Genomic DNA, 25126 nt, shown 5'->3' with positions numbered 1-25126 from the left:
TAAAAAAAACGACTACAAAAGATGGAAAATGCAGCTGCAAGTTTTGTTCTAGGCTGTTACGTTAAAGAAAAGGATATCATATCATTAGGCCGGTTACCTATAAAAGACAGACAAGAATGGCACATTGAGACGCTGGCCTTTATTCACGCTAAGCACAGTATTTGACATGAATTGTGCAAATTGTGGTACCAGCATGAAAATGGGTACACTGAGGCAATTTGACACGTTGAAAATGATGCTGAACAGACACAAGCTGAAAAGTGCCCCAAAGTGCTATTTTTAGACTATGTAATTGTAGTTTCAATTGGAATTCAAATGAAAAGATTCCATTATTACTATAGTATGGCAGCCAAAATGAATTTGAAATGGCGAAGTGGTGCTTCCTTTGAAGGAAAAACGATGAAAAAGCATAAATCAGCGCAGGTGTGGTAGTTATATTTACATCTATAAACAAATCCATGTATCTTTAGATAATATCTATAATTTAGATTTAAAAGCTCTTAATTACAACAATTCCTCTATTGACATCAAAAACAAGCCCTTTGGTTTTAAAATATCAACTGACAACTCAAATTTCGAACCTAAATTCGACTCTTAGGCCTTTATCTACTAGTTTTTGAGCGGTCATTTAGAAACATTGCAAATAGAACCAGCAATGCATTTGATTGATCGCCTTCGTTTTTTGAAATTAAATTCAAAAAAAATTTCGTACGAAAACATAGTAGACAAAACATGACACAAGCTGTCAACAAATAGAACTATGGAATTGAAAGATATCCTTTAGACCCGGGTACAGCTACCGGCATGGTATACGCTAACAAAATAGAATACGTTTGCTTGATTGAATGTAGAAAGTCTCTGTGGGAATGGAATAACTCTTTGCAAACTGTTGGGAGATTTGGCTTATCATGGGGTTATAAGTGGTTAACAAAGACAGTTATGGTGCATCAATCATCCAATTATACTCTATACTACTTTATCTAAAATCATAATGTACAACATTGTAAGATTATTTTATATATTCTTATATACATCAAATTGGACTTTAAATTTTCGTCTACGGTTGTATAAACTGCAGTACCGTTCCTTGTTTTATAAGCAAGATTAGAAAAATCATTCGACCTTTCCGTACAACTAATAAAGGTTTAAATGGCTAGAGATTGTATTTTATTTGCGTTTTAGAGAACGTTCACATTTTTTCACAACTATACAATATGACTTTTCAATATATTTATTTACGAGTGTAAACAGTTGTTCAAGGAAACAACTAATCTGTCTAATAAGCTAAAATTCTGGAAGTGATTACTACTGCCTTCAATTTCCTTTTTAGGCCTTCCTTGAATGAACCAATCTAAGAATTAAAACGTTCTTCAACATGCGATCACTACTGTTTTCAACTTCCTTTTTAGGCCTTCCTTGAATGAACTAATCAAAGAATAAAACGTTCTTCAACATGCGATTACTACTGGTTTTAATTTCCTTTTTAGGCCTTCCTTGAATGAATCAATCTAAGAATTAAAACGTTCTTCAACATGCGATCACTACTGTTTTCAATTTCCTTTTTAGGCCTTCCTTGAATGAACCAATCTAAGAATTAAAACGTTCTTCAACATGCGATCAATACTGTTTTCAATTTCCTTTATAGGCCTTCCTTGAATGAACCAATCTAAGAATTAAAACGTTCATCAACATGGGTATTCTTCCAAAGCAAAAACACAAACTGCTACCACAGCCTATCGAATTCACGATGTCCTTGCCAACAACAACTTTATCTTTACACTCAACTTGACATCTATTGTCTGATAAACGAAAAATCAATCACAATTGTTCCTGAAATGATCCTCTTTGGCGATCCTTTGGGTGGACGAGAAGGACATCATCAGAAAATTTCCAAAACGACTGTTCACTGACCTGCTCAGTTAATATTTTTGTACTCAACTTTTATCAGCTTGGCTTGCCCTCTTTTCCTTTTAGCCAGTATGTTACCATTTTTCCTTTGCCCTTAACATCTACAAGTCCACGACACTCGAAAGTAAAACCTCGTGTAGACAGGATGTTGTATATGCTTTGGGTAACCTTTAAAGAAAGCATTATTGAATTTAGAAACAAGAGGGTTGAGCATGTTAACCATATTTGCATCATTTATAAATCCTCAGATATTTTTTTTGAAAAACAACTTAAACAAGCTAAAGATAATCACACGTTAATCAAAATGCTGACGAAATGCAGACAGAATTTTGAAAAACAAAATATTAACTACAATATTACTTAAAATAGCAACTTTCCCTCGAAAAAAGAGCCAAAGATCTAGAAGGAAGATAAGCAAAATCAAACCTGAATAAGACCAGCTCTTCCTGTGCTATACATTCGACTTGCAACATTGACAGTGTCCCCCCATATGTCATATTGCGGCTTTCGAGCACCGATAACTCCGGCTACGACGGGGCCGCAGTTTAAACCTGTCAGTCAAATCAAAGATAGATAGGCCCTTAATGTATTAGCCCCAAAGACGCTTGATCGAAAAAACACTTGCATAATAAAAGGCAGAAATCAGCTGAATAAAGGCAGTCTAATTTAAGTTAATTGTCCGGTAAAAGCTATTGAAACATGTCGCACTTGAAAATTTGAGGCAATATGAGAAACGATAAACTACCACTAAATCCGTAAAAAGGCTTTGATAAGCAAATATCACTTTCAAAACAGAATAAATTAATCTGAAATTTCGCAATGTTTAGCTACATAATTCTCACTCTCCATTTAGTCTTTCTTAGTTTGCTCATCTGTTCTTTCAGTTAAAAAGCACTCTCGTGTTAAATTATCAAACAAATTTACATACGGATTCCCAAAATAAGCTGAAGCAAGATCATTTGTATTTTAAGCAAATGAAGAGCGCATTGCAGCAAAGGCAATTTAGCACCGAGCCATGAAAAATGGGGATATAGGAAAAAAGACACCTGACTTACCTATTTTAAGTTGGAAATTATTAAACGAGTGCCTGTTCATGTCTTCTAATGTGGCTTTCATGGCCATCGCAAAATCTGCCAAAGCTTCTACATGATCCAACGATGCTATTTCCTCCTCCGGAGAAACAGATACGCAACTAAGTTTTAGCATGGACCAGTAAGGTTTAAAGTGAAACACGAAACACAAGAAACAATGTGCGCTCCATCTAACAGTAGCAGTAAGTGATTGTTGAATAAATACAATCAACAATGCAAAAATGTGCTATTGTCAGAGAATTCACTCTCAGTTTAAAAAAAAATTTGCTTTTTTGGAATTTCATCATTTACTTATTTTACACATCTAATAGGTCCTGTCCACGATATATTCAATACTAAAATATTCAGTAAACCTCAACACGATATTAATTCTCTAACAATCCTAGGGCTAGTGCATTTATGCAAAGTTGAAAAGAAACTAAAAGCCAGGTGACATGAGTGTGAGCCACGTACACTTTTTCTGCGTTGCACAAAACTGAAAGAGAGATTCTCTGCATCTCTGTAGCTAGCCCCCCTCCCAACAATCGGACAAAGAAATATGGTTACTGGAATCATCTAGGAATTATTATCAACAACGCAAAAAGATACTTGAGAGAAAAGATACTTAAAAAAGATACACAAAATAACAAAGGGAAAGAAACAGCATGGTTCCCTTTTAGGAACCAAAAAAGCTGGTCGGTTCGCTTAGTCTATTGATAAACATGGGTATTGTCTAGATCAGTAATATGTTGTCAACAATACCAGCTCCTGCTGCCAATTTCTTGCTACTTACAACTCCAGAAAAACAATGGGAAATGCAACATTAGAAAAGGCCTGATGAAAAATGAAAATTAATATAAACTCACGAGAGTTTCCTGTGCAATTCCTGCAGCAGCCATGTATGTTTCACCTATTGTTTTGATTTTCTCGATAGATTTGTATTTTTTGTCCGTTAAAAGCTGGAAAAGGAAGAAGATTGCTGATATGGAGCAAAATTATACGGCATTAATATTCTGAATATTTAATCAAGCATGACCTGACGTCTGTTCACCTTGTCTAGCAAACATGGCGACCAACAGAAGAATTTGACGTCTGTTCTAAAATGGTTTTTAAGGATTCTTAAAATCCTACAAGCTAAAAGCTTTTAGCCCTAACCCAACTGTACAATATTTCATGAAGCATTTGTTGCATCGACCTTAAACTTTCTGAGACATAAACGTTGCACCAAAAAGGTTGCATACTGATGGGGCTCGATGATAAGGGGCTCGATGATAAGGGGTTCGATGATAAGGGGCTTGATGATAGGGGGCTCCATGATAAGTGGCTCCATGCTAAGGGGCTCCATGATAAGGGGTTCGATGATAAGGGGTTCGATGATAAGGGGCTCGATGATAAGGGGCTCGATGATAAGGGGCTCGATGATAAGGGGCTCCATTACAAGGGGCTCGATGATAAGGGGCTCGATGATAAGGGGCTCGATAATAAGGGGCTCGATGATAAGGGGCTCGATGATAAGGGGCTCCATGATAAGGGGCTCGACTTTTTACTTTACGAATGCGGCAAAGAAACTTGATTACCTCGTCAAAATCCACAATAATCTGATTGAGAACCCTGAGACATTCGACACCCTCACCATTCGCATCCAACTCGTAATAGAATTCATTAAAATTGCATATATTTGAAAACATAACAGCAACGTTGGGACAGGCTTGTGCATAGAGCTCCTATAATGAATAGAACAAAGTCACTCTTAATAAAGATTCAAATAGGGCTTTCTACTAACATCCAATCAATAGCTAGCCTATGAATCAATGGGACTTATTCATAAAAATGTTCAAGATATTTTGCGTATGATGATACCTACAAACCACACTACAATAAGAAAGAGACGATGCCATAACGAGCAAAATGCACATCGGTCATGCCGTATCGTATACAGAGGCCTTAACTCCATCACATTAGCGTAGCCAACATTAAAATAATTTGTGTGATCATTGAGTTACAACATTTTGATTGTTACGTTTTTCAACATAAATACGTCAACTTACATCACTCTTATCTCTAGAGGACAGGAAATGCTCGGCGACATTTCCTGGGAGAATATTATGAAGCAGCGTTCTGTTGTATTCGCGAATGCCTTCCATGTCTTCTTTTTCCTCTGTGGCTTGAACTTTCCAAAGGAAATCCAATCGAGAGATTTGCTCATACTGCAAAAAACCGTATTGAATGGTAAAAAAACCATAGAGGAAAAAGCGCTAATGAAAAAAGGCTACTCTGTTGTATTTACTAGTACATAGACGTTTTAGTTGAGAAAATACAATGGCAAAATGACAAAAAAAGATTCTACACATTTATGAAAATTTAATGATGATGTTTATAAGAAAACTTAAAAAAAATGAATAATAGATAATGCATTGACAAAAATCTAAATGAGCTATAAAACGAAGCTATAAAACGTAAAAAAAACATTATCAGTGACGAAATAGTTTCCTCCTTAGAAATTCTCCATCGAATGAAGCAATGAAAACTTACCAAATGCCCATGAAAAAACAGAGCCAGAAGAAAGTATGTAGTGACAGTGAATGTTTCGATGTCAATTGGAGAATGTCTTGATCGGTTTGGACTAAAAACAAATAGAGTGATATTTCAACAATATTACAGGCAGCTAAGGCTTTTTAATCTTAGATATTTGATAGCAATATAGTAGCGTTGATATTACTTTGTTGCTAGTATTAGATAGCAACAAACCAAATATTTAGGAACCTACAGCCTAAGCGGGTAAAGTCATAAAAAATAAGTATTGAGTAGGAGTGAAATAAAAATGCATAAATTGATAGAGATACATCGCTCTTAATTTGCTTGACAGATTGAGCAACTATAGGTCAGTTCCACAAAAAATGGCTTATTTTTGGAAGCAACAATAATCTTACCAGAAAAAGGCAATCTTATCGTGCCTCAAGAAAATCTGACGATATTTAACAACAACGATGAAGATGTATGTAACAGTCATAGTTCCAAGAACGAAGGCTTTGTAAATAGCACCGAACTGGAGGAAAACAGCGCAGCCAAGCATCACGAGGCAGACACAGTATGAGAAATACTGCGGGTAGTCACAAGTCTCGACGCCAAACTTCAAATCAGTCACAACAGAGCAGTTGAAGTTCTTATCCTGGAAGTTTTCTTCAGGAGCTTTGCACGCAAACTGAATAAAAAGTAAAAATTCATTATTTTTTGGCCTTTGGTTTATCTATATACAACCTAACTTTTAAAATTGGGCCTTTCGTAGTGCTCACGTCAACAAACTGCTTCCGACAAGCATAGAATAACAACAAAGCTAGTCACAAGCCAAACATACTTAAAAGTAAAGCATACCCTTAAAAACAAAGACATTTATCACATTGAATGAGAAAAGTTTCGAAGCGTAAATCAATGCCATGCTTAAATGGATTTCGATGCACGTACTCTTTACAGCAACTTTGACCGTCTCTATTAAAATTTATACAAATCTGAGCCATCCATGAATAGCATACAAAAATACATTATAGAAAAGCACTAGTTATTGTTTGTCATTTTTCAAAATTTCCCCATAAATCTGTCTACTTTTCCTTTCCTTAGTTCAATGTTTGTTAAGACGTCAAATGGCTTACTCCTGCCACATTTTCCAAAAAGAGTAATTGAAATATCAAACTGGTGTTCAGATACATAGAATTTCAAAGCCTTCTGGGCAACAAACGTGAAAAGATGTAACATAAAACTACAAAAATCCCCGTTACGACTGAAAATATTGCGAACGGCTTTGAATTTTAGTCTCTTCTAGCTTTTAGCGCTTAACATTACTCGAGATTAATGAGACACAAAAAGTGGCCAAATTGCGAGAGATAAGAGGGTTTCCTTAAGGGAAAATGGCAAAGTTAGGTTTGATTGCTCACATCATCTGCTATTATCACACAACTCATGTATTATTCAGACGATTTTCAACTATTATCCACAATATGGCCAAAAGATAAAAAGTCCAAGCTATATTTAAAGCAAAGACAGTTTTTACATCTGACAGCACAAATACAGCTCCTTCTAACATATGGTCAAAAATCGAGCTTCCCAGCTAAATGAATTACTGAATATAGTAACGCCTACGTATAACTCTAAAGACGGGTGCAAGCAATTTAATCCTAGGAACTTAGGGAAGAATAAATGCAAAGAGAAACTGCCTTTAAGTATTTTTGCGAAATGAGCGAAAACGCATAAATACTACAGGAATATAAGCCAGTTTGAATAACAAAGATATCAAGAGGACATTATTCCTTGTATAATTTCTTGCTGGTAAAGCCCCTTACAAATAAAGATGATTAATAGGTTCAAATAATATTTGTAGAACTATTACAGCTTTGGCTTCAAGCCTATTTGTCATGTCACAGTGAAAATTTACTTACAATACTTCCAAGAGCAACACCAAAAACCAAAAATATCGTCAGAACAGATATGAATTCGCATATAAATTTCCGTTTCGATATCCATTCCGACAAACTTCTCAGGGCGCTTGGCATTTTCTGCGAAAAATACAAGTAGTTTAACAACAGCTATTTCTGCTGGTTTATAATGGCATTAGGGATAGAAAGTTCTAAACCATAATAAAACATTAACATAAAAATAAGATTAACCTAGCTATGTGGTCAAGCGACCACTTCCCTTTGTTTTCGCCAAGACGTTATTTAAATCTAATCATTCAGGGAATGATTTTTGCTGATTTTTCAAGTTTTTGAAATAAATTGGGTTAGACTTTGGAAAAAATTATCGAATTATCCATATTACATTTCACACCGTTAACGAGACAAAAGAGATAGTGGCTTTCCTTTAAGGTTCAAGGTGATAAATTCAGTAGATGCAATTATTTAAACCTAAAATTTCTTATAACATTGTCTTTGGTAGGGATAACAGATTTAATCAGTATAAAGGTTCTAAGGTACATTTTTGATAACAAGAATATCTCTAAAGGCATTTGTTTTATCGCTGCTCTTCGGAATTTTTATCGCTCTAGACAACATTCTCTCTAAGGCCATACAACTTCTTAGGCAACACTACTGGCTCCTTGTAGATCTTGGGCATATAACGGTAACAAAAATGACGGTATACAAACGTACTGTTAGGAAAAAATGCACTTTAAAAATATACATACAAGCCTACTTCTATCACATCATGTAGGCAAGACAATATGTTTCAAGCCACAAAACTAAACAAATTAAATTTCAATTTATAAAATGAATAAAGGATATAAGTGAAATTTATAGACTAGAAAATATGAATTCTGTACCAGACTTTACCTCATCGAATTAAATAAACAGTTTGTAGAATTATCAATTAACAAGAAAATATAGCAAAACAAAACCAAAAACTGTAGTTTCTTCAAACAAAAACTTGGGTTTTTAATATACTTTATTATGGTTCGAAGATCCAACAAATTCCAAAAATGTACTCACTAAATAAGTCATTTTTAGTCAAAGTCATAAAGTCATTTTTAGGCTAACATGACATGAAACGACAAAAAAAATGTCATTGACATTTGCGGGTCTTACGACAGTACACAAAAAAAGTTTTGTAAAACATTTTAGTAAATATTACCTTTATTCGATTCGAAACAATTACAACCAGGATAAGAAGGACCACCAGCCCAACGACAACTTGAATCGAAATGGTAATTCGATCTCTGCATAAAACCAAGAAATTATAGCAGGCATCTTACTAATTAAACTCAGGGAATTCAAAAGCAATGCAAGTATATTTTCGTTAATTAAGGAACGCCTTTTTGATTCTTTTTTCAATCAAGCCAACACCAGTTCATTGCTGTTCCAGGAAATATTGTAAAAAGTGATTGCAAAAGTGATTAAAGTAGAAAACATTTAATGCCCCAATGCTTCATTTAAAAAAAGTAAAATATAAATCATGTGTCTCTGAATAATACAATTTGCTTAATTCGATTTAAGGGAACTCCTCTGATTTAGTTAAATATATTTACAAGGTCTTATCAACAATATCACCATAAATATTAGTTCTCAAACACTGCAAATATCAATGACGCCAGAAAATAACAGTCGTATTGCTCATCCAATTTATCAATTGAGTTAAAGGTGATACATTTTTTTTCGTTATAACCGACTCTAGCAATAATCAAATCATCTTTCACTGCTCTTTTATTGTCATTAGCATAAGCTGCCCTCGTTTCATCTCTTTTAAAAAATATTTGAGCATTAAAATGCGTTCTGTTTTCAGAAGCAGGTGGCAATTTCTCACCTTGGAAGAAGAAGTATCTGCACCAACGTGACAAACAAGTATATGATTGAAATGCAGATCATGTTGGGAATAAACATCTTGTTTGGTTCTTTCGAATACTGAAAAATATGTAGCGTTGATATAAATTTGAATTAACGGACCTATTAGTAATTACTATTAATTAACAAAAACAAAGAAATCCCTGTACAAAAGATGCAAATAAAAATTCAGAGAAACAAAAAAGCCGATAAATTTGTAAAAAGAAAATGTTATTAACTTTTCTTCGTCAACCAAAGGGGCAGGACTAAATCACATTGCTAGGGAATGAGCCTAGGAGTAATTTCTGAACAACGTTGTGATTGAAATAAAAAGAACAAAGTTACAAAGCTATCAAACATACTACTTTAGCAAGCCAGGCTTTTTTTTTATTATTGACTAAACTGGCATTTTTTATGTGGCTTGAAATTATATTTAAAATGTGTTCGTACTCACGGCTCGTATCTTTTTATTGACGTGTGAAATCTCATTTTCCACGAAAAATTTTCCGTTACAAACAAAAATTGAATGGAACGCTTCAGGCGGTACACGAAAGAACTTTTTTCTTGGTATAATTAAAAGCAACATTAGAATATAAAGCCAATTAATCATATCATTCAAACAAAAGTAATCACCTTCTTTTCGTATTCTTTTTTTCTGAACTTAAGGATGATGGGTTGAACATGTTCTTTCTTCCACCTTTCTACACTACGCGCATCAATAGCACGCGATAGAAATTCATTAACCTCATCCTCAGGATCCATCGAAGCTTCGCGATTTGAAATACCAAGCCTATAAAATTAGCAAAAAGGGCTAACTGAAAAACCTCGCCTATAGTACATAGATATTTGCATAGGTATTTGATTTACAAAGCGGTTAAAAAGTTTTGGTGAGAAACTATCAACCAAAAACAAATCAAAATTCGTGAACTCGAGTCAGATGAAATTACTCGCATTGCTCTTTTCTTACTTTGTGATGCTAAAGAAAATTCAAATTATTAGCAAACTTTTATTCCAAATGAAATCTTGCTAGCAATTTCAAATGCAAGGCCTACGAACTACTGAAGGACCGAGGCGACAGAGGAGCGATAGATAAGAAGAATGATTTAGCAGTTATCTGCCTTGATAATGCGAATCGAAGATCTTTGCGTAATATGAACAAATTTGAATTAAAAGTGGTCAACTTTGTGGGTTCTGGTGCACCATTTGGCACCATCTGGCGTGATGACGTATTCAGCTTGAAATCGAACAAGCGGGAAGTAAAATTCATGAGCTATGTTGACACAATTTTTCTTGATATTTTTCAAGATATGAGTACATATTGCTTGCATAATTCATATAAAACGCAAGAGCCCTAAGAAGGTGCTTTGTGGATCCTCTATTAATCAGTTGATTACGCCATAACAATACACAGAAAAATTTCAATTAAACACATGAAGCAGTTTCAATCAAAGATATTGATAATTGGGATTATTAAACGAGACCTTTCATTCATCTTACGGTCTTTTTCATCTTGATAAATATTATCCTTCACATCCTAAGGAGAAATGAGGAATATGCGATTATCTGATTGAAGATAAGCTAAATTGATCATTCAATTGATTTTTAAACAATTGATTAACTAGCCAAAGATTTTAAAAACATAATTATGCAAACACATTGAGTACTTCTCAAAGAGATGTACACAGAGATGAGAAAAAGCTAACAGCAAGAAATGCACATTTGACGAATATCAAGCTTGACTCGCATTGGAAGGCAAATCCCATTTTCGAACAAAACACCTGCAAATATCTGTACCATGAAAAGCGCCCAAAATGCTTATAAAATGTGAAATGGCTCTATCACTAGATACAAAGGTTAACTGGAAAACTATGAGCGGCATCAAGATCAATTCTAAATTGCTATGTATACGCCTACCGTAAGGAAAATGAAAACTGAAATCTAGATACCAAGAAACAATGCATTGTAACAGTGTGAGATAAGCAATATGTTATTGCTTGGGTGAATACTGCACGTGTTTTGTCAATTAAAATAAGCAACTGCTACATGACACCATAAATTTTTTCCCTGAATTTTCTAAACCAAAACATGCGCCACTTATGCACAGATGCTATGAAGACCATATTCTATGTTTAAAATAACTCACAAGGAAGAACTTTTTGGTGAAAGGGTTTGCTGCAGACCAGGAAGCCATTTGCTTTACAGAGCCTTTGAATTTCCCTTCTGCTTCTGATGAGGCAGCACTCACCTTAAAGATTAAATGAAAGGAAATAAACTCACAAATTGACACTTCAGGATCTAAATAAGCTATCTTCACTTGGGCTTTTTAACTGGCACAAAAAAGCTTTTAATACCTGCAATGATCTACAAAATCACACTAAAGATAAATATATGCTAAAATACTAGTTGTCCCATTCTTTGTCGCTCCCTACTTTCATCTATACTAGCTCTTGAATAGTTACAAGAAATACCACCACGTCCTTTAAACAAACTGCTACAGTCATCAGTTGCCATGGTAGCACCGGTATTACGACAGGCTGCCAGGGCAACTTTTCATTATATCCTCGATTGTCTCCTTTATGATTTCCTTGAGGGAAGAGATGCTAATTATGAAGAACACCTCAACAATAAGAATCTGTATCATTTGCCATCCTTTTGATGAATTCTAATGCTCGAATGCAAAACAGAAGAGGAAAAGAAATATAGATTTTAATATAGAAATAAAAAAATTTGGATGAGAACGTTATCATTTAATGCCCTGAGCACGTTTGTTTTTACCCTGCGCGCAGTCTTTTTTTTGCTGGATTTTTTTTGCTGGACATACGGGAAATGTAAAGACTGCGAATCAGCAGTAGATTATTCATATTTGCCTAAATTTACCTATTGTCCTATGAACCAATCAAAAGCTGCTTAGGAATTGTCCGAACCGTAAAAATCATTGGTTGGGACAACATTGCATTGTTTCTCAGGCTGCACTGCCTCGCAAGATGGCGACCGGCAGCAGCGAAGGAAAGTTGGAGTGGAACGAAGACAAATTAAGAGAGTCTCTTCTGACGGTATCTTGTTTTTTCCAAGTTACGAAATTGTACGATGATCAAGTTACCATCCTTCGCAACTTCTTTAAAGGGAATGATGTTTATTTCAGTAAAATTTCATATGTTTATTCTTCCCCGGAGTCGATGCTTTCCTTGGAAAGATAGCGAAAAATACTGTCACGCGATGTTTACAAGGAAGCATGCTTTGGAATAATTGTCGATGAAGCACACTGCATAAGTCAATGGTAATTAGTAACAACTATGTTTTTTGGAAAAAATCTTTTTCCACTAATCACTGGGCAATTTCCGGTAAATTAGCATTTTGCTGAGTCGGCAATAAGAATAATTGTTTGCTGATTCGCAGTCTTTACATTCCTCGTTCAGCAACAGCAACAAATACTGCGCGCAGGCTAGTTTGTTTTGTGTGTGTGGTATTATTTTTAGTTCGGTTGGGAACAGTTTTTGTATTGTCGTGCATTTCTTTCATGAATTTCTTGACCCATAAAATGACACGACAACATGACAAACATGGCGTGTTTCAGTCTCAGTGTAAATTTGGATTGCGATGTGAGAGAGAACTCAACAATGTTCTTTGCTTTTCAAGCAAACAGTTTATACATTCTTCATTGTAGTTTTCTGTGTATTTTAAATTTCATCGTTCCAAAAAAATGTTTTGTGCTTTCTAACACATCAACATTCCCAAGAAAAAAATTATTAGGTAGAAAAAGCATTGTGAGACTTCAATAGTAAAAATACTCTGGGTGAGGAGCCCTAGCTCAACGTAAACAAATATAAGTGAAGGAATTACATGTTTAACTCTTTTTGGATCGGCAATGATAAAGTAGGTTTTAATTGCATTATCGGCTAGATATTTGTCTCTTGCATAGCCATGACCGTCCTCCACCTCATAATCGCTTCCAATATGCTGTCTTACAACTTCTGTGATGTGAATGCGCCTGTAACCAAAAACAATTCGAAACAAAGTCAGAGCAATAGGACTCTGCTGAAGAGAAAAATGAACAAATTACAAATAATCGAGGCCGAGTCACAGCTGCTTAGGATCAAGTTTTTCTTTCAGCAGGTAATCGAAAATATACGTCACAGTTGCCATTCAGAATGGTTAAGTTGTAAAAAACTAAAATAAAAAACAATCTTTATGGTGTCTTTTAAATCTTGGACAAGCAATATTGTTCAATGGGTATAATAATCATTATTAAGGTGTTTTAATGAAATTTGAACGTAACAAGAAGATAAATAATAGGAAAACAAAGAGACACATTGATAATTACCCCGGCTTGCCACCAGATTCCATGTGATTCGCAGTTGTGACGTCATTCGACCACACGTCATACTGCCATTTTTTCGAGCCCAAGACTCCGCAGTGGACTTTGCCGGAGTGAATGCCAACGCGCATGTTCAAAGTGGAAACCTTGGTCGCATCCCGGACAACCCTGCACAAAAATAGTTAAAGTTTCAAATCCTAAATATTTGAGATTAAAATACATACCGCAGACACCTTTCTTGCTTTCAAGCTGAATGTGCTGTTACGTTTGGAAAGATAGCTTACATCTTTTACGTAGATAACATGGACCAGCTTCTCGCCACAACTAGAATCACGGTTATGCAACTAGTAAAACAACTAGGATAACAAAAAATGTTAACAAACTTACATAAATTTTAACAAAGTGTACCAAAATTTTTGGCAGGAAATGTAGTTCTACGTTATCATTTGGTAATTGAAAATTGCAATATATATATAATATATATAAATATATATAAAGTCAGTATCTCCATATAAACATTTCATCTTAATGAGCCTCGTGTTATCTATATGCCTGGCACGTCTGCTAACCCTTTATGATATGAGTGGGGAAACACAGTCGCTACTATTTACTACAGTTTCAAACAGGCAGTAGGACTACAAACAATAACACTGTTTCTCGCAGGATACAGTACAAAAAAAAGGCCGAATACACTTTAGGGGTATGCTTAAATCAAATATGAGAACATACGCGATGGCATCAATCATATCGAGACCCATTTCAATGCAGCAATTTGCGTGATCTGATCTCGCCTCTGGTAGGCCCGAAACGCAATAGTAACAGTCGCCAAGGATCTTAATTCTCATACAGTGATTGTTCTGTGGAAAGAGAAACGGGTGTTACTTATGAAAATCGAGAGATCAACAAGATTATCTAGAATTTCGGCAAGTCTAAAATACGAGTTGCAACCGTTGGTGAACTGGAATCGCATTTGCATTCAGCCGTGTCATCACAATACAGCCGGGTTTCCAAGGCACAAATAAGATTGAAGAATTTTAGATCCTAACGTTGGCAACGGTTTTTATTACAATTGCCTTCAAAATATATATCAAGTAAGCAGCGGCAGCGAGCCAATTACAGTGCCATGAATAACTCAAAAAAGTGGGTTGCTAAATTTAGAAACAGATGCTCACCGCTTAGGATTGCGGAACAGAGAACAATACGATTACGACAAATTGCGACAAATTACGAGAAACAAATTACGACAAGATATCACGAAACATAGCTACGATGACAATCACATGCATCCATGCAAATGCAGGGCATGTTTAAGTCAGTAAAAATTGCTTTGACTCAAGAAAGTACTTTTTGGGATAAAAAGTTAAAATGTTGCTTTGCGCAAGAAAGTAAAATCTTCAATTCCTCGCCTTCGGTAAAAACTAGTCAGTGAAATATACAATGGCCTAACAGCAAACGTTGACAGTAAAAATCAAGGGAAATAATGGGTAGTCTCTGATAAATCGAAGCTTTTATTTTACTTAAACACACCTGCATTTTAATTAAATAAGCGGCATAACATTAAAAGCAGAACACTCAGTTGTTGATTTCATTTACTAAGAAAAAACATGTATATAAATACATGTATTTATTTATGCTTATATATTTATTTACGAAAATCTTGCGACCCTAGCATTATGAAGCCTATTTGCAAAAAAATTTCCTAAAGTATTTCCAGGAGGTATATACTTGCAGGCAAGGCTGTCGAGAAGAGGCGCAGGAGCAAGACTGATGTCTGGCAACCGTGGGACTTTTACAAGCCTCAAAAGAGAAAAAAACCGGGCCTAAATGGCTTCTCGACCACCCTGCCTGGAGAAAACCCATCTCCGCTTGACCTATGTATGTAGTTTATCTCCTTCGCCCAACATATGGAGTGAAGAGGCAATTTATCGATATCATGAGAGAAAAACAAGCTGGAATAAACTGGAAAAAAGGAGGAAGAAACTTACTACAGCTAACTGGTCGAATCTGGCAAAAAGCTCGTTTAGAATCTTGACAAGCTCTGGAGCTGTACATTGCGATGCAAGCTTAGTAAAACCTTCGATATCAGCAAACAATATACTGGAAAATAAACAAAATGAAAGCACGATTAGACGAACTGATATTGTTCTCACCCCAACCCAGGTGGAATCTAGCAGTCAGCTATTATGGATTCAGCCTCCTTACCAAGATGTACGCACATTTGACTTGATTTCTAGTTTTTCATTCATTCATGAATCTCGTTTTCCGAAAAAATTATATGCACATTAAAATGGTACCTAACACATATAAATATACAAACAATGAAGTTGAAGTGAGAGAATGACAAGGATCGTTTCATACGTCCATGTACTCTGAAGGTACTACTCAATGCAAAAACTGTTCAAAGCCACGAAATCCCAATGACCTGCCAAACTTACTCTTTCGGTTCCTTCTGCTACATTTAGGGGGTTTGGGGAGGAGAAGGGTCTACACACATTGAAACACTTTCTTGCAGTTAATGAAAAAATTGTTTAAGCGATAGAGTGCTTGAGAGAGAGAGATATTTTGCACAAAAAATTTAATCTTATAGAATTTTAAAATCACAGTTGCAGTTTGCTTGAAGCCTAGACATTCTCAATAACCATCCTTAGGCACACTCATTTCAATCTTTAGGCTTGGGATACATTGAACCTTTCTGTAAGCCTGAATATCAAAGTGCTAATAAAATGACACCAACTAAAAATGAAACGCAACAGAAGGTGTCTATAGAAAACAGCGTAGAATTATTTCTACTTGTCACACTAGGAAGATGAGATCCCCCAGAAATGTGACTAGCAAATGTCAACTGGAATATGGGACCTACATCGCACACTTAGGGCTAGGTTGTCAACATTTCAGAAAATGGGACAACATGAAACTTGATATTATCAGCAGTAACATAGATATTATCAGCAAATTAACATAGATATGAATAGCAGTAGTCTTTCCAATAATAATTAAAAAGAAAGACTGGCTGACACATCTCACCTCACATTAACATGGCGTTGGATATAAATCTTGCTAAACTGGGTATACTGCCGCCCCCTATCTCCTTCGATATCAGCTTTCATCTCCATGGCCACGTGCCTAGGCAACACAGAAAGCAGCAGGCGTTCCTGCGAAACAATTGACAACTAACAGTTGGAAAAGCTTAACAAACTTAGTGGTAATACAAGTTCTAGAGATGCCAATTTCAATTTTTCATTTCCTGTGGATAAATGAAAATCAAGTTTAACAAAGAAATGTTGGATCAGCAGAATGTGCGTAATGCAATACATACTGTGATTTCATGGGCTTTTTTCACAGTAACTCCTCTATTGCTAGGATGGTGAAATATACTTATACTGGTATCACAAAGGAACCGAATCAGTTCTATTAGAGAGGAGGCGATCTACATCAAACAAGGCTTTTGCATTGTATTCTTGATTTCTTTAAAATTCGAATGTAAACACATAAATAGAAGGATCAGGGATTTTCACTAGCAAATTACAAAATGCATTAGTCAACCCAAGCTGAGTTGCGAATGTATGGATAAAACTTTACTTCAGTTCGATATTTTGTTTTATTCAAACATCTAAAATTTATTCTATTGTAATTTCTTATATGAGATGAACAGAGATAAATTGAAGATTTTGACCTTTAAAGTTTTTGATGCCGATAAATTTGAAAGTTGCATGAAATGTCATGACTTGACGTTTATAAACTGAAGTCCTTCAGCATGCTATGTCCCCGCTATTTAGCGCCATCTTCAAATTTTGGCATCTCATGTAGAGCAAGGTATGTATTTCATCCCCTAAACGACGGGTGCCAGAAGAGCGCATCCAGGAAATTCGTTCTCCCGACGTCAAATCAGTTTATTCATCGTCAAGATAGTTGACCAGTCAAAATTGAAACTCTAATTCAGTTCAAATAATGAGAAAACTTTCACCATTTCAAAGGTTAAACAATCCGATGCTTTATCGCCTAAAAACATGGCTATTTCAAAACATACAGAGGACCAATATAAAACAACATTATTCTTTTTAAGAAGACTGAAGGTTCCAAAGCACATACGTGCTGGCAATTTTAGTTGAAGCTCAAAACTGCAATTTGCCAGAAAAATGCAATATTCAGGTAAAACTGGCCTAGTTGAATTACAAGCGAAGCCTATTCTAGAAACCTAGAAGCAACATACATAAAGTTTACAGTGGTATCTGCCAAGGTCCTGCAATTTTGTCTCAGAAAATGTTTACTCGCTAAGGTTACGTTTTTATGGTTATGGTATGGTTACGTAAACTGTTTTTATGAATTATTGTGAAATGGTCAACGACACCATGCCTCTATCATATCAAGGTAAATCAAGGGCAATATAGGGGATACAATACCTGTTCTTGGTTCTCCCGTTGCAAATTCAACCTCGCTTCTACAAAACCTCTTGTTTCAAGGAAAGCTTGTCGTTGTGCAAGCTCTGCAGGAAGGTGTGTAAATATTCCACAAATATTAGCGCAAATAAACAGCAAAAGATTTGAAATGACCTGAAAATAGAAAAGGAAGACTTGCAACACTAGCTTTTAAAACAATTGTTCCAGACGTGGACTATAACTGTTTATAGAGCCTGGGAATAAAATATAAATACGGCTTTAAAAAAAGCAAACATTTCACACATAATATAAAGAGCAAGATTCCAGTTGATACACCGTAAAAATAGTAAAAAACCTAGCAAAAAAGGCCTCCTTGAAAGATAACAGGTACTGAAAATAAAGGTCAAATATAACGTTTGCGAATAATCACGAAACGAGTCAAGATTTTTTCTACAAATATAGTTAAACCAATTAAATTTCAAGATCATCTCAGCTTAAAATGCGCATAGAAAACATTTTACACCTAAGCTAAATTTAAAAGTTAATTGGAATTTTTTTTAGAAAAAGATTATTATCACCACAGAAGAGTTAATAAAACAATTAAGAGTCCGTGTTGATGTTTTTCTCAGGCGTTGACCTATAGCTAATCAACGTAGCAGCTAATGAAGAGTTGTGCTCGAACACTTTGTTACAATTTTTACCTTTTCAATGTACGAATCCGCACTTTAAGTAGATTAATTTGTTGGCCAATACAATTGGTGCTTCTACATTGAATACCCGTTTTTCCCATAATCTCAATGCTCGGATTTTCCAAATAGAAAGGTCTGATGCTTGCCTCCTGCAGGCAAAGTATGTCTATGCGTTGGATTAGGCCTAGATCTAAAAAAGTACCGGCAAACTTATTTAAGAAGTAGCACACTATATTCACGGTTGCAAAACAGTCTATTGTAATAGCTGTAAAGAAAAATTGAGAGCAAATTTTTATTCTTTGTTAAGTGAATTGCACTCGAGTGGAAGGTGGCTTTATCTTTTAAAAGTGTTTATTTAAACCAAAATGCTTGCTTGATGAAATACGATAATCTGTTTGATTGCAAATGGCTGATTGATAATCCTTTTGCAATTTGCATATGTGGTAGTTAAGTGCAAAGAAGTCAACAGATTCTCTCAATGTCAAATCAAAAGTAGGATCATAATGTGTTATCTCTCCTGTTGTCTTGTTAAAAAGCTTTCTCAGCCTTCCTAAGCAATGTAAAAAGGTGTCTTAATTATAACAGCCTGTTGATACTTAAAAGGCAAGTTACTTTTTAAGCATCATGTTTATTTCATAGCTGCAGGTGTTGTGATAGTTAGAAGCAATTAATTTCTTTGATGTGAGAAAGCTGGTTAAAATTAAAGTAGCATGATTTATGTGAAACAGTTGAAAAATAAAATGACAAATAACGTCTCGACTTTCCAGCAAATGCAAGGGCAATAAATGCTCGATTTCAGAAAAAGTTTAATGTGAATTGCAAATGCTTGAAAAATAGTTGGATAACCGATAGTCCTTAGTCCAAATCCCATTGCTAGTCGTTCGGATTTTTCAAATTATAACCATTTCCGATCAAATGGCAAACTGCTATTTTAGAAGAAGATTTTCCGCGGTAAACTTTTCAAAGAAGTCAAATATTTAAAAAGGAAACTTCCAATGGGTCGGATACGCTAAGCAAAACGTGCGGCATCGCTTGGAACGACAAATAACTGTGAGCAATTAAAATCCACAGTATGATTCAAAGATGAATGAAAATTCTGTTATGTTGCTACTGATACATTTACAAAGCCCAGATCTAAAAAAATCCAGAAGGCAATACTTCGTAATATACAGAGCTTATCGTTAAATGTATGCTCTTTATATGGCGATGTTTAAGAAAATTTTGCGATGCTATATAGGAAAATGTTTACATTTGTGAACATACAAAGAGTTTTTCAATACATTGGAATTCTAATAGCGACATACATTTACTGGGTTTTTGTCGTGGAGAACAGATCTAAACAATTTGCAAACACGACTGATGCAGACATGTAGAAGTTCCTGCACTGGAAAACATTTTAATAATTGAATATTTCGTTCCCATAATTCCATAAGAAATGCTGGCATCGCAAGAAAGAGAAGAGCATTGCTAAGAAACGAAGCAAAAACACTGCAATCTTATGAGCTTAGGGTGAATACTTAGAGGAAAGCCTCCCTTCCCAAGGCGCAGGTGCAGTTGTAACAGTTCACCTGTGCCATTCTCACAGACGATCACCAATTTGATGACATCGGTCTACATATAAACAAGGGCACCGCCAAAACCAACTTGAATTTAACATGTCTTGTTTTCTGTTCGAGAATGAAGGTCAAATTGATAACGCAGTACATCGATGTATTTAGGCTTCCAGACAAGACATGAATGGTACAAACAGCAAAATTACTTAACTTTCAAAAATCAAACAACTGCTAAAACTAAAGAAAAAGTTTACGGAATAATCTAAACATGCGCTACGCCAGTGTGATCAGAACAGGCCTCAACTATCCATTTCTTCTACTTAAACCCCTTTCATTTCAGAGAAACTGACAGATTATACCATCAAACTCTAAAGACAAAGGTTTATCAACTGCGCCTCAAAAGGCCATTATTATAGCAAGAAATAGGAAGAAGAATGCGTTGTAAAAAAGCGCCGGTGACCCATGCAAAAAAGAGTGCGGAAAAATAGCAAGCTTCAGTTTACCTCTCGACTATAGCCTTTGCAAATAACATGCACACGAAATAAATTATCCAAATTCAACTTGAATACAGGCAGCCAACATTCAAAATTTGTAGAGCTCGCATACATCTATATATTTGGCTGGGTGACATTTAGGGACTAAAATGAAAAAATTCAAATGCTAGCAATGAAAACAATGCGCTTCTTAAAGCGGCACCCCAGAAATCTAAAACCCGAACCAAAACCCAACAAACACTCAGAGTAAGGACGCGCTTCAAACTGCGTTGTACATTTACACTGCAATACAGTACAGGAGCATTCTTAAGGATACAATAAGAGCGTGGATCTGCGAAATAAGAGACGACACTATTTCCTGATTGACTGTCAAAGATTTGTATGGCATTGGGATTATTCCAATGCAAAGTTATGAAGGCAAAGAGATCAAAGCTTAGCTAAACAAACATCTAACTATGGAAAGGGTTTGAATGTTGGTCAATAAATAACTAATTCAATAATTCATCCCGCAAAGGTGGTTTTATTTGAAGAAGAGACACTAGACTGCGTCAACTCCCACACCAGGATTTGATCTCCTGTGGAAACAGGCATCTGCTGAACTCAGGTACCTGCTAGACCCTAGGTTGACAATGACAACACATGACAACAAGTCCTTCTTTGCAAAATCAATTTCCTTCAACCCAAATGGGTTTGGCTCTCAGTTTTATGTCCTTCTCTTAAGCAGACCTTTTAAGCATACTTTTGTAGAATTACCAGAATCATGATACTGAAAAACCAGTAAATCATTGAGTTTACAAAGGGAAATGAACCCCAGCAAGGGCAACGCATAAGTCAATTACACAAAGGCTTCAATCAGAGAAGGATACCAAAATACTGAAAATATGAATCAGACAGAAACTAAGCTCCAAATATTATACATATTGGAGCTATGTAATAGTCAAGAGGACAAATCTAAAAAACAACCCTGTTTTAGCAACAGAAGGCTGTACCAAAAGAATGCTGTTTCACTCAAATATCAATGTGGTCTCCATCCATATTGAAACAAAAACCTTACCATCAAAGACCATATTTCATTGCTTGTAATTATAAATTTGAAGTTTTCCAAGACACATCTCTCTAGATAATTAAGTTTAAGATCTAGTTTTTTTAAACCTAAAATAGTAAAATATTTGAAAAGTTACAGCGATCTGTTACAATTTTGTATCATGCTTGAACCCTACAGACTCCCATTGTTAATTTAAGCATTATAGATTGTCCAATTTGCACCTAGTTCTATTCCAAACAAAAATGGAATATTTTTAATAGAACAAGTACAGAGTGTACATCATAGAATTCAGGTGATTCATATAACAAAATGTGACTTTTTACTAGCATATCTTTTCAAAAGAGTAGGAAAGTTAAGACCAGAAAATTGACCAAACCAGAACTGACTAAAAATGACCAAATTAGACAGCAAACAAGAAAATTTCAAAAAACTTCCAAGGGGCTAGTACAATGCATGATATGGGTCCTCAGTTTACACATTCTTACAGAACCCTAAAACCTGTGTCAAGTTAGTTTTGTCCTCAAAACAACAACCGGTAAACCTAATTAAGTTTTGATGAGCTCAAAATTAGAAAAACCTAACTTCATATCCGCTGTTAAACATCCATAATTTTAAATGCAAAATAGAAAAAAACTAGCCTGAGGATCTCTACAAGAACTTTTTGAAGTACACCACCCCCACCCCATGGTAGCCTCTATTCTTACGATTGTCACCACTGGCCCCAAATACCTTTTAAATGCCTTAAAGAAAAAATTATCCTTTATCTAAAAATTTAACTTGGAATTAAATTAAAATCAATGTTATGATCATAGAATTTTAGTTTCAATTATCTTCACATTGAAAGATCATATTAGATGTATTGGAATGTGCTTTGTCAGCAAACCAATTCCATTTTCAACTTTTATCAAACCATGAAAGAAATGTGTTAAGACATTTTCCCAAAACTTTGAATAATTGTTTTTAAAAATATGGGAGAAATTATTGGGGAAGTATGTGTAACAGGGTATTTTCTTTCAAGGTGCATCAAAATTAAATTTTCCAGGGGGGGAGCACTGTATTTCAACACACATAATAGATATAAATTTATACTATGAGTCTAATAGAGCCTGAATTTTGAAATAAGTGAGGGGGGTGCTGACCTACAGCTTATCTCAAGTTCCCTGGTTTGTTCCTTCTGTTGTTATTCATATAAGGATAGCTAAATGATTTTCTAATTGCTCTGGGCTCTACATATAGGTGAAACAGTCAATAACTGTCATTTCTGACATTTCTTTGTCTTGGTAATTTTCTGCATTTCTGATCACAAAAAAACATCAAAACAATCAAGAGCTGCAAAAGCTGGCAGGCACCTGTGTCCAGATATTTCAAAGATGATAACTTGCAGCATTGTTTGCTGACAAAAACACCTTCTTATTTTCAAATTGAAATAAAAAAGATTTAAATCAGCATATTACAATTGACTAATTCGATAACAGTAAACAAGATTAAAATGGCAATCAGTCTGAAGCAAATGAAGAAAATGCTAGCAACAATCAGTATCCTTGATTGTGGAGCACCTAGACATTTGCAATGACTGAATTGATGACAATGGTTCAGCAGAGGAAAGAAAAGGACAAATTATGCTATGGAGACTGTTGAAACAAGTCAATTGTAATGTTGATGATCAAACTATATTTAGCACACTGGGAAGACTTATAGTAACAATGCAGCTGTTACCTCAATTTTCTCAAAATTCCCTAGAAAATACAAAGCAGTATGTATATACTGCTTTGTATTATATAAATATTAATGTTCTCAAAGGGATTTGAAAAAAGAATGAAATTTTTATGGTGCATCTGCCAGTATTATCTTCTTTTCTGCTTTCCGCTTTAGCTGTTAACAGTATAATGTAAACTTACAAGAAACGTTAAACGAATCGATATCATAAAATTCTTACCAAGTAGGGCAAACTTTCATCCATCTTTGTAACTCGTTGGTCGGCAGCCGCGGAAGTAACCATGTGAGAAATTGATAACAAAAATCCACCAAACATAGCGACACCAATCCGCACAGGTAACATTGTATATATCATATAGATAAAAAACATCGTTAGAGATACCGCTTCAGTAACGGAATGGGCCTTTTCTTTAAAGAAGTAAAGCTGTAGAATAACGGTTATGCAAGTCAGTGCAATGATGAAATAGGAAATGTAACTCAATAATTTTTGTGATGAGCCATTCCAGTTTATCACAGCAACAAGGGACAGGAAAATTGTGATTAAGACACAGAGTGCTGTGCCCCTACCGATAAAAAGTTCCTCACCCCTGCTATCTATTTCATGGTATCCAAAGTGTAGTCCGGCTTCTATAGCATTCACACATATAAGTAATATCAGCAACCAATTCACAAAATTTTGATTAAACCTGAAAAAGTATCTCCGATAAAGAGTTTCAACCTTTTCCGATGAAAATGCCATAGTTTTTACACATGCTTTATGGATAGATTTTAGTCTCAAAGGTTCTAATGGCTTGTCATTAAAGCGATCGCTTGCTTTCAAGGAGCTGTATGGTGATCGGTCATCAAAATTAGTAGGGGAATCTTCGATGTCCTTACTTGGCCTACGTGCCGGTTGCAACCGACCCTTTTTCTTCGATTCTGAAGGAAATTTATTTCCATTTGCAGCAAATGCAGTCTTTTGACGAGCCATTCCAGTTCTTTCATGAGGCAAACTAAACCAACTACCGTTGTCACCTTTGGACTTTGAAAAATTGGACATTTTGTCCTGCTTGCTCTTGGGAAGCACCTGTGTTTCTATGTCTCCATTGCGAGCTGTTCCAGCTGCTTCTTCTTGCTGAGGGGATACAGAGGACCGCCTTGGATTGAAGATACCCGCCATAGTTACTAAAATAGTATGTTCCAATTCAAGAATTCCTCATGATTCCAATTCAGGCTTTAGAACGGTTCAAAATAAGCAATGACAATTCAATTGTATTCACCAGTTACCGTGATTGCTCCGATGCTGTGCGTTGCTATTATAAGCATCAGTTAACGAACATCAACAAACGGAATAAGAGCATTCTGAACTTCCAGGCCAAAATAAAATTGGACTTTACAGCCATGGAGGGAATAGTTTCTACATCATGTTCGTAATGTTGATTTAGGCCCTTTGCTTTCATCGGTTACTCTATACACAAAATTTATTCAATGCACAGGTATTGTTTTGTTTGTACAATTAGTACCTGCATTCGCGTAACAAGCTCCCAATTGATAAACAGCAAGTCAGACGAATAGATAACATTTCGGAGGTATGCCAGGCCACTTCGTCCTCTCTTTCAAGGATTCGATGTACTGTGTATTGGTTTCAAATGAGGGCTCGATAATTTTGCTGTTGAGTT

At 35.4% G+C, this 25126-nt stretch overlaps 1 protein-coding gene across 2 annotated transcripts; it reads right to left on the bottom strand.

The window, feature by feature from the left end:
- Positions 1 to 414: 414 nt before the first annotated feature.
- Positions 415 to 25126, bottom strand: LOC135682492 (adenylate cyclase type 5). Of its 2 annotated transcripts, none has more exons than XM_065197406.2 (21): positions 23689 to 25126; positions 17996 to 18145; positions 16620 to 16747; positions 15581 to 15692; positions 14325 to 14452; positions 13602 to 13763; positions 13121 to 13268; positions 11424 to 11525; positions 10762 to 10814; positions 9914 to 10070; positions 9264 to 9361; positions 8595 to 8679; positions 7409 to 7525; positions 5909 to 6180; positions 5511 to 5601; positions 5027 to 5185; positions 4556 to 4702; positions 3845 to 3937; positions 2964 to 3078; positions 2335 to 2459; positions 415 to 2076 (listed from the first exon to the last, which is right to left on the bottom strand). In XM_065197406.2, exons 1-21 carry the CDS (start codon positions 24625 to 24627, stop codon positions 1945 to 1947), a joined length of 3513 nt encoding a protein of 1170 aa, XP_065053478.1. In that variant the 5' UTR covers positions 24628 to 25126; the 3' UTR covers positions 415 to 1944. The 2 variants fall into 2 exon arrangements, with proteins under 2 accessions (XP_065053478.1, XP_065053479.1); XM_065197407.2 differs by having other exon boundaries at positions 2964 to 3075.

The sequence above is a fragment of the Rhopilema esculentum genome, chromosome 16 (genome assembly GCF_057945365.1).
Source record: "Rhopilema esculentum isolate cy_ngs chromosome 16, ASM5794536v1, whole genome shotgun sequence".
Classification (NCBI taxonomy): domain Eukaryota; kingdom Metazoa; phylum Cnidaria; class Scyphozoa; order Rhizostomeae; family Rhizostomatidae; genus Rhopilema; species Rhopilema esculentum.
The sequence above is the reverse complement of the archived record's forward strand: the minus strand, read 5'-3'. Positions and strand labels throughout refer to the sequence as shown.

Bases quoted from the DNA above. Each gene is read 5' to 3' on its own strand.
- LOC135682492 (XM_065197406.2), bottom strand. From the start codon at position 24,627: ATGGCGGGTATCTTCAATCCAAGGCGGTCCTCTGTATCCCCTCAGCAA. The intron at 18,146-23,688 runs GTAAGAATTTTA...TTCTATTTTCAG, and splicing joins ATGAAAGTTTGCCCTACTTG to GTCATTTCAAATCTTTTGCT. The intron at 7,526-8,594 runs GTAATATTTACT...TATTTTTCGCAG, and splicing joins TTGTTTCGAATCGAATAAAG to AAAATGCCAAGCGCCCTGAG.